At 38.9% G+C, this 15629-nt stretch overlaps 1 protein-coding gene across 1 annotated transcript in view; it reads right to left on the reverse strand.

The window, feature by feature from the left end:
* Positions 1-15629, reverse strand: part of LOC138332629 (S phase cyclin A-associated protein in the endoplasmic reticulum-like) — a 35268-nt gene that overhangs the window by 7151 nt on the left and 12488 nt on the right. The window contains exon 2 of the mRNA XM_069280631.1: positions 9925-10060. Coding sequence (XP_069136732.1) covers positions 9925-10060 — 136 coding nt within the window. The remainder of the gene's footprint in view (positions 1-9924; positions 10061-15629) is intronic.

A 15629-nucleotide genomic window follows, 5' to 3' on the forward strand; every position in this document is an offset into this window, starting at 1 on the left:
AAAGAACACCACACCTTGAGGTAACAAGACACCACACCTTGAGGTAACAAGACACCACACCTTGAGGTAACAAGACACCACACCTTGAGGTAACAAGACACACACACCTTGAGGTAACAAGACATCACACCTTGAGGTAACAAGACACCACACCTTGAGGTAACAAGACACCACACCTTGAGGTAACAAGACACCACACCTTGAGGTAACAAGACACCACACCTTGAGGTAACAAGACACCACACCTTGAGGTAACAAGACACCACACCTTGAGGTAACAAGACACCACACCTTGAGGTAACAAGACACCACACCTTGAGGTAACAAGACACCACACCTTGAGGTAACAAGACACCACACCTTGAGGTAACAAGACACCACACCTTGAGGTAACAAGACACCACACCTTGAGGTAACAAGACACCACACCTTGAGGTAACAAGACACCACACCTTGAGGTAACAAGACACCACACCTTGAGGTAACAAGACACCACACCTTGAGGTAACAAGACACCACACCTTGAGGTAACAAGACACCACACCTTGAGGTAACAAGACACCACACCTTGAGGTAACAAGACACCACACCTTGAGGTAACAAGACACCACACCTTGAGGTAACAAGACACCACACCTTGAGGTAACAAGACACCACACCTTGAGGTAACAAGACACCACACCTTGAGGTAACAAGACACCACACCTTGAGGTAACAAGACACCACACCTTGAGGTAACAAGACACCACACCTTGAGGTAACAAGACACCACACCTTGAGGTAACAAGACACCACACCTTGAGGTAACAAGACACCACACCTTGAGGTAACAAGACACCACACCTTGAGGTAACAAGACACCACACCTTGAGGTAACAAGACACCACACCTTGAGGTAACAAGACACCACACCTTGAGGTAACAAGACACCACACCTTGAGGTAACAAGACACCACACCTTGAGGTAACAAGACACCACACCTTGAGGTAACAAGACACCACACCTTGAGGTAACAAGACACCACACCTTGAGGTAACAAGACACCACACCTTGAGGTAACAAGACACCACACCTTGAGGTAACAAGACACCACACCTTGAGGTAACAAGACACCACACCCTTGAGGTAACAAGACACCACACCTTGAGGTAACAAGACACCACACCTTGAGGTAACAAGACACCACACCTTGAGGTAACAAGAACACACACCTTGAGGTAACAAGACACCACACCTTGAGGTAACAAGACACCACACCTTGAGGTAACAAGACATCACACCTTGAGGTAACAAGACACCACACCTTGAGGTAACAAGACACCACACCTTGAGGTAACAAGACATCACACCTTGAGGTAACAAGACACCACACCTTGAGGTAACAAGACACCACACCTTGAGGTAACAAGACACCACACCTTGAGGTAACAAGACACCACACCTTGAGGTAACAAGACACCACACCTTGAGGTAACAAGACACCACACCTTGAGGTAACAAGACACCACACCTTGAGGTAACAAGACACCACACCTTCAGGTAACAAGACACCACACCTTGAGGTAACTGAGTAACAAGACACCACACCTTGAGGTAACAAGACACCACACACCTTGAGGTAACAAGACACCACACCTTGAGGTAACAAGACACCACACCTTGAGGTAACAAGACACCACACCTTGAGGTAACAAGACACCACACCTTGAGGTAACAAGACACCACACCTTGAGGTAACAAGACACCACACCTTGAGGTAACAAGACACCACACCTTGAGGTAACAAGACACCACACCTTGAGGTAACAAGACACCACACCTTGAGGTAACAAGACACCACACCTTGAGGTAACAAGACACCACACCTTGAGGTAACAAGACACCACACCTTGAGGTAACAAGACACCACACCTTGAGGTAACAAGACACCACACCTTGAGGTAACAAGACACCACACCTTGAGGTAACAAGACACCACACCTTGAGGTAACATGACACCACACCTTGAGGTAACAAGACACCACACCTTGAGGTAACAAGACACCACACCTTGAGGTAACAAGACACCACACCTTGAGGTAACAAGACACCACACCTTGAGGTAACAAGACACCACACCTTGAGGTAACAAGACACCACACCTTGAGGTAACAAGACACCACACCTTGAGGTAACAAGACACCACACCTTGAGGTAACAAGACACCACACCTTGAGGTAACAAGACACCACACACAACCTTGAGGTAACAAGACACCACACCTTGAGGTAACAAGACACCACACCTTGAGGTAACAAGACACCACACCTTGAGGTAACAAGACACCACACCTTGAGGTAACAAGACACCACACCTTGAGGTAACAAGACACCACACCTTGAGGTAACAAGACACCACACCTTGAGGTAACAAGACACACACCTTGAGGTAACAAGACACCACACCTTGAGGTAACAAGACACCACACCTTGAGGTAACAAGACACCACACCTTGAGGTAACAAGACACCACACCTTGAGGTAAACATGACACCACACCTTGAGGTAACAAGACACCACACCTTGAGGTAACAAGACACCACACCTTGAGGTAACAAGACACCACACCTTGAGGTAACAAGACACCACACCTTGAGGTAACAAGACACCACACCTTGAGGTAACAAGACACCACACCTTGAGGTAACAAGACACCACACCTTGAGGTAACAAGACACCACACCTTGAGGTAACAAGACACCACACCTTGAGGTAACAAGACACCACACCTTGAGGTAACAAGACACCACACCTTGAGGTAACAAGACACCACACCTTGAGGTAACAAGACACCACACCTTGAGGTAACAAGACACCACACCTTGAGGTAACAAGACACCACACCTTGAGGTAACAAGACACCACACCTTGAGGTAACAAGACACCACACCTTGAGGTAACAAGACACCAACCTTGAGGTAACAAGACACCACACCTTGAGGTAACAAGACACCACACCTTGAGGTAACAAGACACCACACCTTGAGGTAACAAGACACACACACCTTGAGGTAACAAGACACCACACCTTGAGGTAACAAGACACCACACCTTGAGGTAACAAGACACCAACCTTGAGGTAACAAGACACACACACCTTGAGGTAACAAGACACCACACCTTGAGGTAACAAGACACCACCACCTTGAGGTAACAAGACACCACACCTTGAGGTAACAAGACACCACACCTTGAGGTAACAAGACACCACACCTTGAGGTAACAAGACACCACACCTTGAGGTAACAAGACACCACACCTTGAGGTAACAAGACACACACACCTTGAGGTAACAAGACACCACACCTTGAGGTAACAAGACACACCACACCTTGAGGTAACAAGACACCACACCTTGAGGTAACAAGACACCACACCTTGAGGTAACAAGACACCACACCTTGAGGTAACAAGACACCACACCTTGAGGTAACAAGACACCACACCTTGAGGTAACAAGACACCACACCTTGAGGTAACAAGACACCACACCTTGAGGTAACAAGACACCACACCTTGAGGTAACAAGACACCACACCTTGAGGTAACAAGACACCACACCTTGAGGTAACAAGACACCACACCTTGAGGTAACAAGACACCACACCTTGAGGTAACAAGACACCACACCTTGAGGTAACAAGACACCACACCTTGAGGTAACAAGACACCACACCTTGAGGTAACAAGACACCACACCTTGAGGTAACAAGACACCACACCTTGAGGTAACAAGACACCACACCTTGAGGTAACAAGACACCACACCTTGAGGTAACAAGACACCACACCTTGAGGTAACAAGACACCACACCTTGAGGTAACAAGACACCACACCTTGAGGTAACAAGACACCACACCTTGAGGTAACAAGACACCACACCTTGAGGTAACAAGACACCACACCTTGAGGTAACAAGACACCACACCTTGAGGTAACATGACACCACACCTTGAGGTAACAAGACACCACACCTTGAGGTAACAAGACACCACACCTTGAGGTAACAAGACACCACACCTTCAGGTAACAAGACACCACACCTTGAGGTAACAAGACACCACACCTTGAGGTAACAAGACACCACACCACCTTGAGGTAACAAGACACCACACCTTGAGGTAACAAGACACCACACCTTGAGGTAACAAGACACCACACCTTGAGGTAACAAGACACCACACCTTGAGGTAACAAGACACCACACCTTGAGGTAACAAGACACCACACCTTGAGGTAACAAGACACCACACCTTGAGGTAACAAGACACCACACCTTGAGGTAACAAGACACCACACCTTGAGGTAACAGACACAAGACACACCACACCTTGAGGTAACAAGACACCACACCTTGAGGTAACAAGACACCACACCTTGAGGTAACAAGACACCACACCTTGAGGTAACAAGACACCACACCTTGAGGTAACAAGACACCACACCTTGAGGTAACAAGACACCACACCTTGAGGTAACAAGACACCACACCTTGAGGTAACAAGACACCACACCTTGAGGTAACAAGACACCACACCTTGAGGTAACAAGACACCACACCTTGAGGTAACAAGACACCACACCTTGAGGTAACAAGACACCACACCTTGAGGTAACAAGACACCACACCTTGAGGTAACAAGACACCACACCTTGAGGTAACAAGACACCACACCTTGAGGTAACAAGACACCACACCTTGAGGTAACAAGACACCACACCTTGAGTAACAAGACACCACACCTTGAGGTAACAAGACACCACACCTTGAGGTAACAAGACACCACACCTTGAGGTAACAAGACACCACACCTTGAGGTAACAAGACACCACACCTTGAGGTAACAAGACACCACACCTTGAGGTAACAAGACACCACACCTTGAGGTAACAAGACACCACACCTTGAGGTAACAAGACACCCACACCTTGAGGTAACAAGACACCACACCTTGAGGTAACAAGACACCACACCTTCAGGTAACAAGACACCACACCTTCAGGTAACAAGACACCACACCTTCAGGTAACAAGACACCACACCTTCAGGTAACAAGACACCACACCTTGAGGTAACAAGACACCACACCTTGAGGTAACAAGACACCACACCTTGAGGTAACAAGACACCACACCTTGAGGTAACAAGACACCACACCTTGAGGTAACAAGACACCACACCTTGAGGTAACAAGACACCACACCTTGAGGTAACAAGACGCCACACCCTGAGGTAACAAGACTCCACACTAGGAGGTGACAAGACACCACACCTTGGGGTAACAAAACAACACACCTTCAGGTAACAAGACACCACACCTTGAGGTAACAAGAATCTGAGTGTACTCTAAATAAACTGCGAAGCGGTTTATTTGATGAGAGTACACTCAGATTTTTGTGTTATTATTTTTATCTACATAACATAAAAAAAATCTATTCAAATTAATCCTTATAATTCAATGTACTAAAGATGATCGCTTCAATATTCAAAATTCATTTTGGGACTCTTTTGTCAATGAAATCATTACACCGTCATCTCAGCCAATCAGAAGCAACGTTACAAACGGCGACGCCAATTTTTCCTTTATGGGCTGATAAAGTAAATTTTTAAGCCAATGAAAATCCTCATAACAAGCAAAATTGATTTATATATCTCCAAAACTTTCTTCACTAGCAAAGCCACAGTCTAAGTTAGTATATTGAAGAGCTAACAGGTTGTCTCCGGGACCACTGGTAACTGTAATTAACAAGCTTGCTTTTTTAATTGAAACACTTAATAAGCTTGCTTTTTAATTGAAACACTATGTACTATTCAATATACCAAAAAGAATCAGATAAAAATGTTATTATTGTCTGCAATCTACCAATAATTTGAGCAACCTTACCTGGTTTAGAATCACACTTCTATTCCATAGATATTTGCATACTGTACACTAGATACTGGACTTACCATGTCAGGTTTTAAGAGATTCTCTCAGGAATCCTTGCCTAGGGGTACTAAAATATTTATCACAGGTAAGTATATGAGTATGGAATTAAAGATACATTGGTGACCTTGTTAAGAAAGCACACCTGGGATGGTGAACCTGATTAAGTGAAAATCAGGTATTGATTCTATTATACACAATGTAGGTATAAACAAGTCTATATGTTAATTTACCTTAACTTAGCATTGATGGACATAGGATATATATTGTATATATAACCATATGAGTTCAGTGGCATCCGAATTGAAGGATATGGGGTAAGTTACATTTTACACAATAAATCAATAAGAGGCATGTACCAGTAGATTTTCTTATGTTTTTTCCTCTTTTTTTTAAAATTTACCTGGTTAAGGATAATAGTTTTTACAAACAATAGGCAATGCACAATTTTAATTCCTTTCCAGAATTCCTAGTTACAGATAAGTCAACCTAATTTACACTAAATATTAGCCAAATTCAAGAATATGAAATGTATCTATATAAAAACACTTACCCCGGTATTGTGTTCAAATCAAGTTAATTTTAAGGCTATCTCCAAACATGCTCTATGTTTGGTCTTTCATTTTTTTATAATTCAGTTTTTAGAAATCTTGAAGGATTTGATTATGAGAAACAAAACATGCATGTACAGAAAATAAGACAATAAAATTTCACAGGTCTTACTCAAAATATGAAGTTCTTCAAATGGATTCTCAAGTCCAACAAAGTTTTCCAAAGGTTACAAGATCACGCCAGCCGTTATTGACACAGCCAAATGTGTTATTCTTCGAATTCTATGACCATGCTTTTTCTATAATCCAGCCAAGACTGCTGTCACCTGAACCACTGTAAGTATGCTGTAAATATATACTCCATCCAGTGCTGTAACCATGTTTGCCGTAAGACTTTGGCTGTAAACTAAGAGGCTGCTGTATACTCCATCCAGACATGTGCTAAGAGTCAATAGAATCCATAGAAATTTTGCCGCAAGTTAAACCAATTGTGGTGCATAACGTACGAGGCGACACACGACTGTAGCGTATGTGTACGTGGGTGGGTTAGCTAACGTGTAAACATAACTATTGTCATTCAAAGACATCAGTTGTATACATCAGTGATATTTCATTCCACTACATCTTATTTGTCGTACAAGTTATGCAGAGAACAATCAATATTTGGAGTAGGTTTTTGGCCATCAATTTGTGGCGTTAGTGCAATAACAGACCGTCCCAAGTAATTATCCAGTCCATTATGGAGTGAGTCCACGGAAAAGGTCCCCAACATAAAATCTGATAATACACAGACATTACTGATACAGATAGTCCGTACTGGTAGTTAAATAGGCCTGCTGAGAATATTCATGACTTATTAGTAACATGGTATGACTAGTGTTGGTCCGTGTAAGGCTAGCAATGGCTGAACATTACTGACTATTATGGAGCTTTAGACCATATATATATATATAGCAACAGATCTAGACTGACCATTATAGAGCTATAGATATATATATAGTCTAGACCATATAATATGTACAGCAACATATCTAGACTGACCCTTATAGAACTATAGCTATAGACCATATATATATATACAGCAACATATCTAGACCGACCGTTATAGAACTATAGCTATAGACTATATATATAATAGCATAGACCATATATATATGTACAGCAACAGATCTAGACTGACCATTATAGAACTATAGACATATATATATACAGCAACAGATCTAGACTGACCATTATAGAACAGAATATATATACAGCATCGTCTAGACTGACCATTACAGAACTATATACAAATCTAGACTGACCAATCGAGCTATAGATATATATATACCGCAACAGATCTAGACTGACCATTATAGAACTATATCTAGACCTGAAATATATATATAGTAACAGATCTAGACTAACCAATATAATTACTAAATACAAATTGAATTTCCCCATGTATCACATGGATTTTTTTATCCCAAGGTTTATAATTAATCAAAAGGTATTATAAGAAGGGAACTGAAACAAGCTAGAACAACAGGATCCTAAAAAAGCATTTTACAACAGGATCTTTGGCATGGACTTACACAAGCACTACAGAATATCTGGGCACAGTAATATCTAGACCAATTATTCCTTCAAATTCAAATTCATGAAAGGTTTCTCCAAGCATCATATTCCGCAGAACAGTACAATCAACAATATAATAGAGGATACAGATATCTGATCTTGTAGTGGAGATATCAGATCTCAGAAATGGGTTAATGGAATTGAATGATGGGACAGATCAATAACATACTGTTTAAGTGTACTGTTCACAATGCCATGAGTATCCTCAGTTTTATCATGGAGAGTAGCAGTAGGTGGGAGTGGGGGTGGTAGAGGGGGACTCCTCAGGATTGGACTCCATATGTTAGGGTAATTAAAGCATTAAAAGTGTTGTTGATATTGAATTGGATGAATTAATTGCAAAAATAATTGTCAATGATCCCGGCCGGCCCATGGACAGATGACTCTGTGGCTATGTCAGTAGTTAGGGGACAAAAATACAGTTATAATACAATTAAACCGGTGAACACAAGCTCTCAATAACACTTCCCTTTTTCAATAGAACAATAAAATAGTCAGACTCCAAATGATGTACAGTTTAAAGGTTACCAAGCTTATACAGATCAATATTTACTAACTGTCAAGCATGAGAAAACACATTTCTCTATTTTCAAGAAATAGTATCAACAAAATTGTCAATTAATGATGGCTACAATTTAACACATTGTTTTCCAGATTACACTCAAATACAATAGGCACAACTGAACATCAAGAAAATCTACCTATATGAACAAATCTGGAGAAAAGTACTAGTCCCTCTTGTCAAATAGCAGCAATAATACTACTTAATGAACATAATGCATTTATGGCAGTCTAAAAATATCACATGTATCATCACACAGCCAAGAAGAGTACATCATCTCTTGTATCAGCTATAGCTAGCTATAGCTACATAAGGCAGACTTTGATAAATAATTCAATATTTTAGAACCTGTTTAGGTGCACTATGCAGAGTCAGTTTTTAGAACTAAAAGTTGTTTTTATTCATCTATGCAGTAAAAATATTGATTTTGATCACGCAGAACGAAACTTGCCAACTGAATAAACTACCAATGCAAACGTATGTTACCCCTTCAAAGCTATACTTATTTATGAAGATTTAAAAGAGATGCTGATTAGTATATTATTGTAGAGTGGCATTTTTTATATAATTACTGACAATTTCTTAATCTCTAAGTTTCAAAAAACAGATAAAACTTCAAAGAATATTAATAAACATTATGATCTGAATGACAATACATATTTTTGTATTTTATTTTCATGTCAAAAATACATTAAGAAAATAACAGAGAATGTTATATGATCATAGTTATATTGATAATTATTTTCATTCTGAATTTATTTCTAAATTAACTAACACTGGTCCATATAGTTGAAGGCTGTTAGAGTTACTTCCCTTTTTATCTTCTATTATGACATGTACGTGCATAAGAATCTGTACGTCACCCATATATAGTCTTTGAAGTGTTCTCTGAAGCATATTGTCTGACTTACTATGCAAATCAAATACATTGTATGCACACATATATATTACACACTGTTATAGCATGCCTGAAAATTGACCGATTGATTTTTAAGTCGGATACATACTTATTCTAACACGGTTTTTTATTCTGTACAGCTGCATTTGTTTTTAATAATTATCAAATCACTTTCATTACTGAATGATTTCTGTAAAAGCAATCCTGAAAATGACTTCATAGAGTACTGTTTATGCTAGAAAAAGATGGAGAATACAAAAACCAAAGGGAATATGAAATAAATGTAATAAATGAAAACTCATCATAATTGTTATCTTCATTATAATTACCTGCTGAAATGCCAGCTCCTGGTCGGTTCTGTTGTTCGACAGGAACATTATATATGACTAGATTTCGAGCTGTCCGACCCTCCTCCTGGACAATTTTCCGAACTCTATCATAGCTGTTCATTCTATTATAATGGCCCTGTGGGGGAAAACGACAGAAATCATTCAACATTGCAAACAACTTTAGTAACCAGTGTCATCAACATTCTAATGAGTCTTTATCAATTTAAAAAGATTTTTTCACATCCACAATTGGAAGCAGGATTAATTAATACACAATGTACTTTCCTAAATAAAGCTTGGAATGTTTCCTCTTCTTTACAGAATAGAGAATATTTAGCTTCCCTTGAATCAGGTAGGAATTTCTATAAATTGAGGAATGTTGATGAAACTGGGCCTCATTCAATATTCATCAATTTATTTTTTAGAGATTACTTATTATCTAGCGAATTTCATTACTTTCAGAAGGTAGTAAAAAAAAATTATACCTGGGTATTTTGTAACCTTATTTTGTGAGCCTTCAAATAAGAATTAGAAAATCATAAATAAATTTCACTGAAATATACGTAATTTTCGGTGTCAGAAATTCTTCATTTTTTCGCATTTGCATATAAGCATTGAATTCTTTGTTAAGCTTAATTGGTTACTGGTTTGAAAAAATCTCAAACATTCAATGTCGTATCAGCTGTTGCACTTACATACAGTGCACTTTATATGTTATTCATGCACTCATGTTAACTAAATGGAAGCTATATATGCACTGTGCTGCATTTTACTGATGGGGTTGACAGGAGCTTTATGGAGATTTATAGCTATAGAAGGCTTAGTTCACTTGTACGTTGTCTATATTTTTATAAATTAAGTTATATGTTATAGGAGCTAGATTTATATCTTTTTGTCTGTTCATGCATGCACATATATGTCCCTCAAAAAAATGGTAGTAATATTGGTATTTCAATGAATATGTGCAGTCATCTACACCATATTGTACAACTAGTATATACGTACTGCATTTTTCCAAATAAGCACCCATGTCCCTATAAGCGCCCATCCCCTTTTTGAGGCCTCAATTCAATTGTCTGGGCATGGGACCAAAACTTTAAAAACTGTATAGGTTTGCAATAATTTTGTCTTCATTAGCATGTGCACTTTTCCATTTTTTGAATCTTTTAAACACCCTAGATAGGCCCTTATTAGGTTGAAAACGTTATATATGAAAGAGGGTGTTACTAAATATAAGTTTTAAAACTGTCACTAACTTGAGACGTGTATATATGTTTGATGATCTATATATAGATCTACAAAAGACTGCTAAACAATATTCCGATACCATACTGTAACACATTCCACAAAAGGTATAACCCACATTAATAGTGTTCCATTAAATAACTCTTAAAGATGCTCCACCGCTAATATAACAAATGGTATTTTTTCTCTATCAAAAAAAGGAGCAGACAAATAAGAATTTTTCTTCAGATACAAAAGTTCTTACTTTACACCATTCGGCCACCATTAAAAAGTTTGAACTTCTAAAATATAATTTCACTTCAAGATAAAAATAATTAATTGCATCCCGAAAAAAAATCTGTGGCACTATATATCCTATATGGAATGTAGTACTAATTGCACATGCACCGAAAGTAAATTATATTATTTTATATTACTTTTTTGTGTTAACCAAACTTATATATACCGGTATACACACAGTATTGTTTATGCTCCGTCGGCAGTAGAGCATCATTTAAGTAATTATAAGCATTTTCCACATCAAAAAACAAATAAATCACTGATCAAAATTCTTAACCTGCTGCATATTCCTTGTACTGTGTGCATGGACTTCCTATAGCTAATAGTAATTAGTTTACTGAGCATTAAGTTCATATTACTTACAACTGCAGCTCCGTTGTCAGAAGATGTAATATATATGTTATTGTCAGAAAGTACAACACAGGAATGCTATTATGTAAAAGATTCACAAATACTTTAAAAAGTCTAGCTGCTTCACATATACAATGTAGATATATACCAATAAACCATTATACATAGCTGTATGCCTTCAACCTCCCTCCTTAAGAAGTAAATTGATGTGCATGTCTGTGATGCATGTGTTGTATGATATATTGGACCAACAATTTGGTATGCATGTATAAATATATATGCTGCCCTCACTTCTAATGTTTACATGTACAGCCTAGCAAGCTGCATGTGTGTGGTACAAGAAAAATATCACCAACTCCCAAACATTATTGTACACTAGCTGATACACAAACATCATTTCTTATCTTTCTAAATGTAACAGGACCCTATGATAAGTGTGATAAGGTAGTTATTTAACTATAGCCACTTATGTTTGATCCGCACAACAACCAGTTGATCATGGTTTCCACTGTTAACACTGACTAAACATCATTCAACTCCCAACAGCTTGTAGAAATCTTGTAACTGATGGTAAGTAAATTAAAACTGCAGACATATTTAATGAGGCATCTGCATAAAGTGTACTAGGTACAAATATAATTGCAGCAGGATTTTATTATGATAATAAAATAAATTCTTAGTTTTATAGTACAGGTTTCTATGGATAACAAAAAGTTTACGAGTGATCTTGAACACAGATCAAGGTTTGTAAATATCCAACATTATTTAACTAGCTTCACATGTCTGGCATGCGAATTACACAGTTTGCCTACAGGTGTAATGACTGCAGAGTGCTGACTTTTCTCTCCAGGTACTCCTACTGTCCCAAATTAACCACTAAAACTTTGCATCACATTATTATCTTTAAAACCATGGCAACTGGAAAGATGTGAAACCATACCAAGTCAAACCTAACTGAGGATAGGTAACCGTAAGTCAGCTAGAAACTACATACGTATCCTTATCATTTTAGAGTCATCTCCACAAATAGAACACAAGGTACATGATATACAAAAAATGTATCTTTTGGTGAAGAGAAGTTGATGAGCAAACCGTATAACATGTATTAAAATGTACCAGTAGTATAGTAATTCAAGGTGATTATACTTATAGTCATATATACACAGAGTCAACTTCAGTTATATAAATTACCTGTGACTGCATATATACAATTTTACCTGATCAATCACTTTCATACACAAACTGCCACATGTATAAATTTATTACGCACTTAGAGAACAATCTTTATAAACGTTTATTCAAGTTCAGTCTCATGTCCTTATCGGCTTATCAGTATCAACATCTGTGGAGTGTTGATGCATATATAACTATAATATACCTAAATACCAAATTAGCAGAATGACAGCCCACACTCTTACCTTGTAGTGTCTTTACCATGAGGTAAGCCTGTAGTATTCCACTAAACTTGCAGTACATATGTGTGAGAGTGGTGGAGGATAAACATATGATATCTGGCTAATACTGGATATTTGCCAGTCCTGAAACAATTGTGTGAGGAGTTTTATCACTCAGCCTTACCCCTAGTACACCTGTAGGTGGAGGGCCACAAGGAAGAGGATAAACACATACACATATGTGTATACACATAGCTAGGGGTGGCAGGGGAAATAATCATATTTACATGTGTATTTATCTAACTAGGGTACCTTTGGCTTCACCTTTATTTGAAGGTGAAGTGAGAGATGAGACACCCACATCTTTATTGAGACATCCTGAGGCTCCAGTATAGGGCTCTAACGCGGCCTAAAACTTTTCTGTACTGGTATGTTTGTAGCTAAGGATGTGGATACCAAAGGAAATCAAATGGTATGTACCTATTGAGGTATGTACACAAAATCACATCTGTTTTAGGTATGTACATGTACACACAGTGTCGCTATCACACCTACACTTGGGTACTGATCATGATGAAGTAGTGGGGAAAGAGATGGATACAATTCATGTACACAAACAATGTAGACACTGCAATATACTGATGTTGCTGTGGGGGTTTAAGATGCACACTTCGTTTTTTTTATTAGTTTAATATCCAATTAACAGACAGGATTACCAGAATTAAATGGTGAGGAAAGCCAGGAAAGCCGAAACACCCAGAGTAAAACCGCCTTCCAGCAGCCAGTACGTATACCTAGCAACTGCATGCCCCACATGGCTTGAGATGGGGACAACCACAAACACCTGTACAAAGGTTGAGGGATTAGACATGGGGACACAGTATGTACACACACTTGTACTAGGATTGTGGGGCTAGAGATGGGGACACTCCATGTACACAAACCTGTACAAAGGTTGAGGGATTAGACATGGGACACTGTATGTACACACACTTGTACTAGGGTTGTGGGGCTAGAGATGGGGACACTCCATGTTCACATACCTGTACTAAGGTTATGGGGCTAGAGATGGGGACACTCCATGTACACACACCTGTACTAAGGTTGTGGGGCTAGAGATGGGGACACTCCATGTACACATACCTGTACTAAGGTTGTGGGGCTAGAGATGGGGACACTCCATGTACACACACCTGTACTAAGGTTGTGGGGCTAGAGATGGGGACACTCCATGTACACATACCTGTACTAAGGTTGTGGGGCTAGAGATGGGGACATTCCATGTACACACATCTGTATTTAGGTTGTGAGGCTAGAGATGGGAACATTCCATGTACACACACCTGTACTAATTATATAAGGTTGTGGGGCTAGAGATGGGGACACTCCATGTACACACACCTGTACTAATATAAGGTTGTGGGGCTAGAGATGAGGACATTCCATGTACACATACCTGTACTAAGGTTGTGGGGCTAGAAATGGGGACACTCCATGTACACAAATCTGTACAAAGGTTGTTGGGCTAGAAATGGGGACACTCCATGTAAACACATCTGTACAAAGGTTGTTGGGCTAGAAATGGGGACACTCCATGTAAACACATCTGTAATAAGGTTGTGGGGCTAGAGATGGGGACACTCCATGTACACACACTTGTAATAAGGTTTTTGTTTCCGAGATTGTTGCTATGGCATCTTAATTAACACTTTATTATTTCATTGGGAGTTAATTTATCTGCTTTAATGATTGTGTATAAATTTGTACTCACTACCATTTATAACTTCTTTATTCTGGCTTAGCCTCTAATTATATACAGTAATCAAAGTGATAGAGAGTGTGATTACATATTGTGACTCTGTTTCTGGAGAACCTGAATTATATGTATGAACTCGTTTAGAGGCGTTGAGTTATTCTTTCAAATTATTGGCTAATCAGATGATCTGTGATCATACCCAAGTAATTATATAATAATAGAGTTGAAAGAGAAACTTATTATTTGGGAGGAGACACGGTAATACGAGTTCTTTTACTCTAGGCTTATTTATTTATCTGGTTGTGCCCTTTAAGGCCTTGCCTTCAGTCATATTACATATAACTGGGGTATAAAAATAGTTATCATATCTTAATCTATAGAGTCAAAAGCCTGTAATTGGGCAAATGGTAAAGCACTGTGTTAGCGAAGAAGTATGTGAAGGCATGTCTCAATATTAACATCAGGTTTATATTAATTATATTTTACAATATATATATATGTGAATATAATATATGACTTATAAATGTGACTTAGTCAATAGTCATCATATGACCCCCTCCTTAATGAAATAGTCAGAATTAACTTTTTTCTGGTGGCTAGGTGGCGTGATGTGGTCCAATATTAATAAAAAATATTATTGTTGGAAAATGGAAATGGAAAACACATCATTACTAATATTA

This window comes from Argopecten irradians, chromosome 10 (genome assembly GCF_041381155.1).
Source record: "Argopecten irradians isolate NY chromosome 10, Ai_NY, whole genome shotgun sequence".
Taxonomy (NCBI): Eukaryota; Metazoa; Mollusca; class Bivalvia; order Pectinida; family Pectinidae; genus Argopecten; species Argopecten irradians.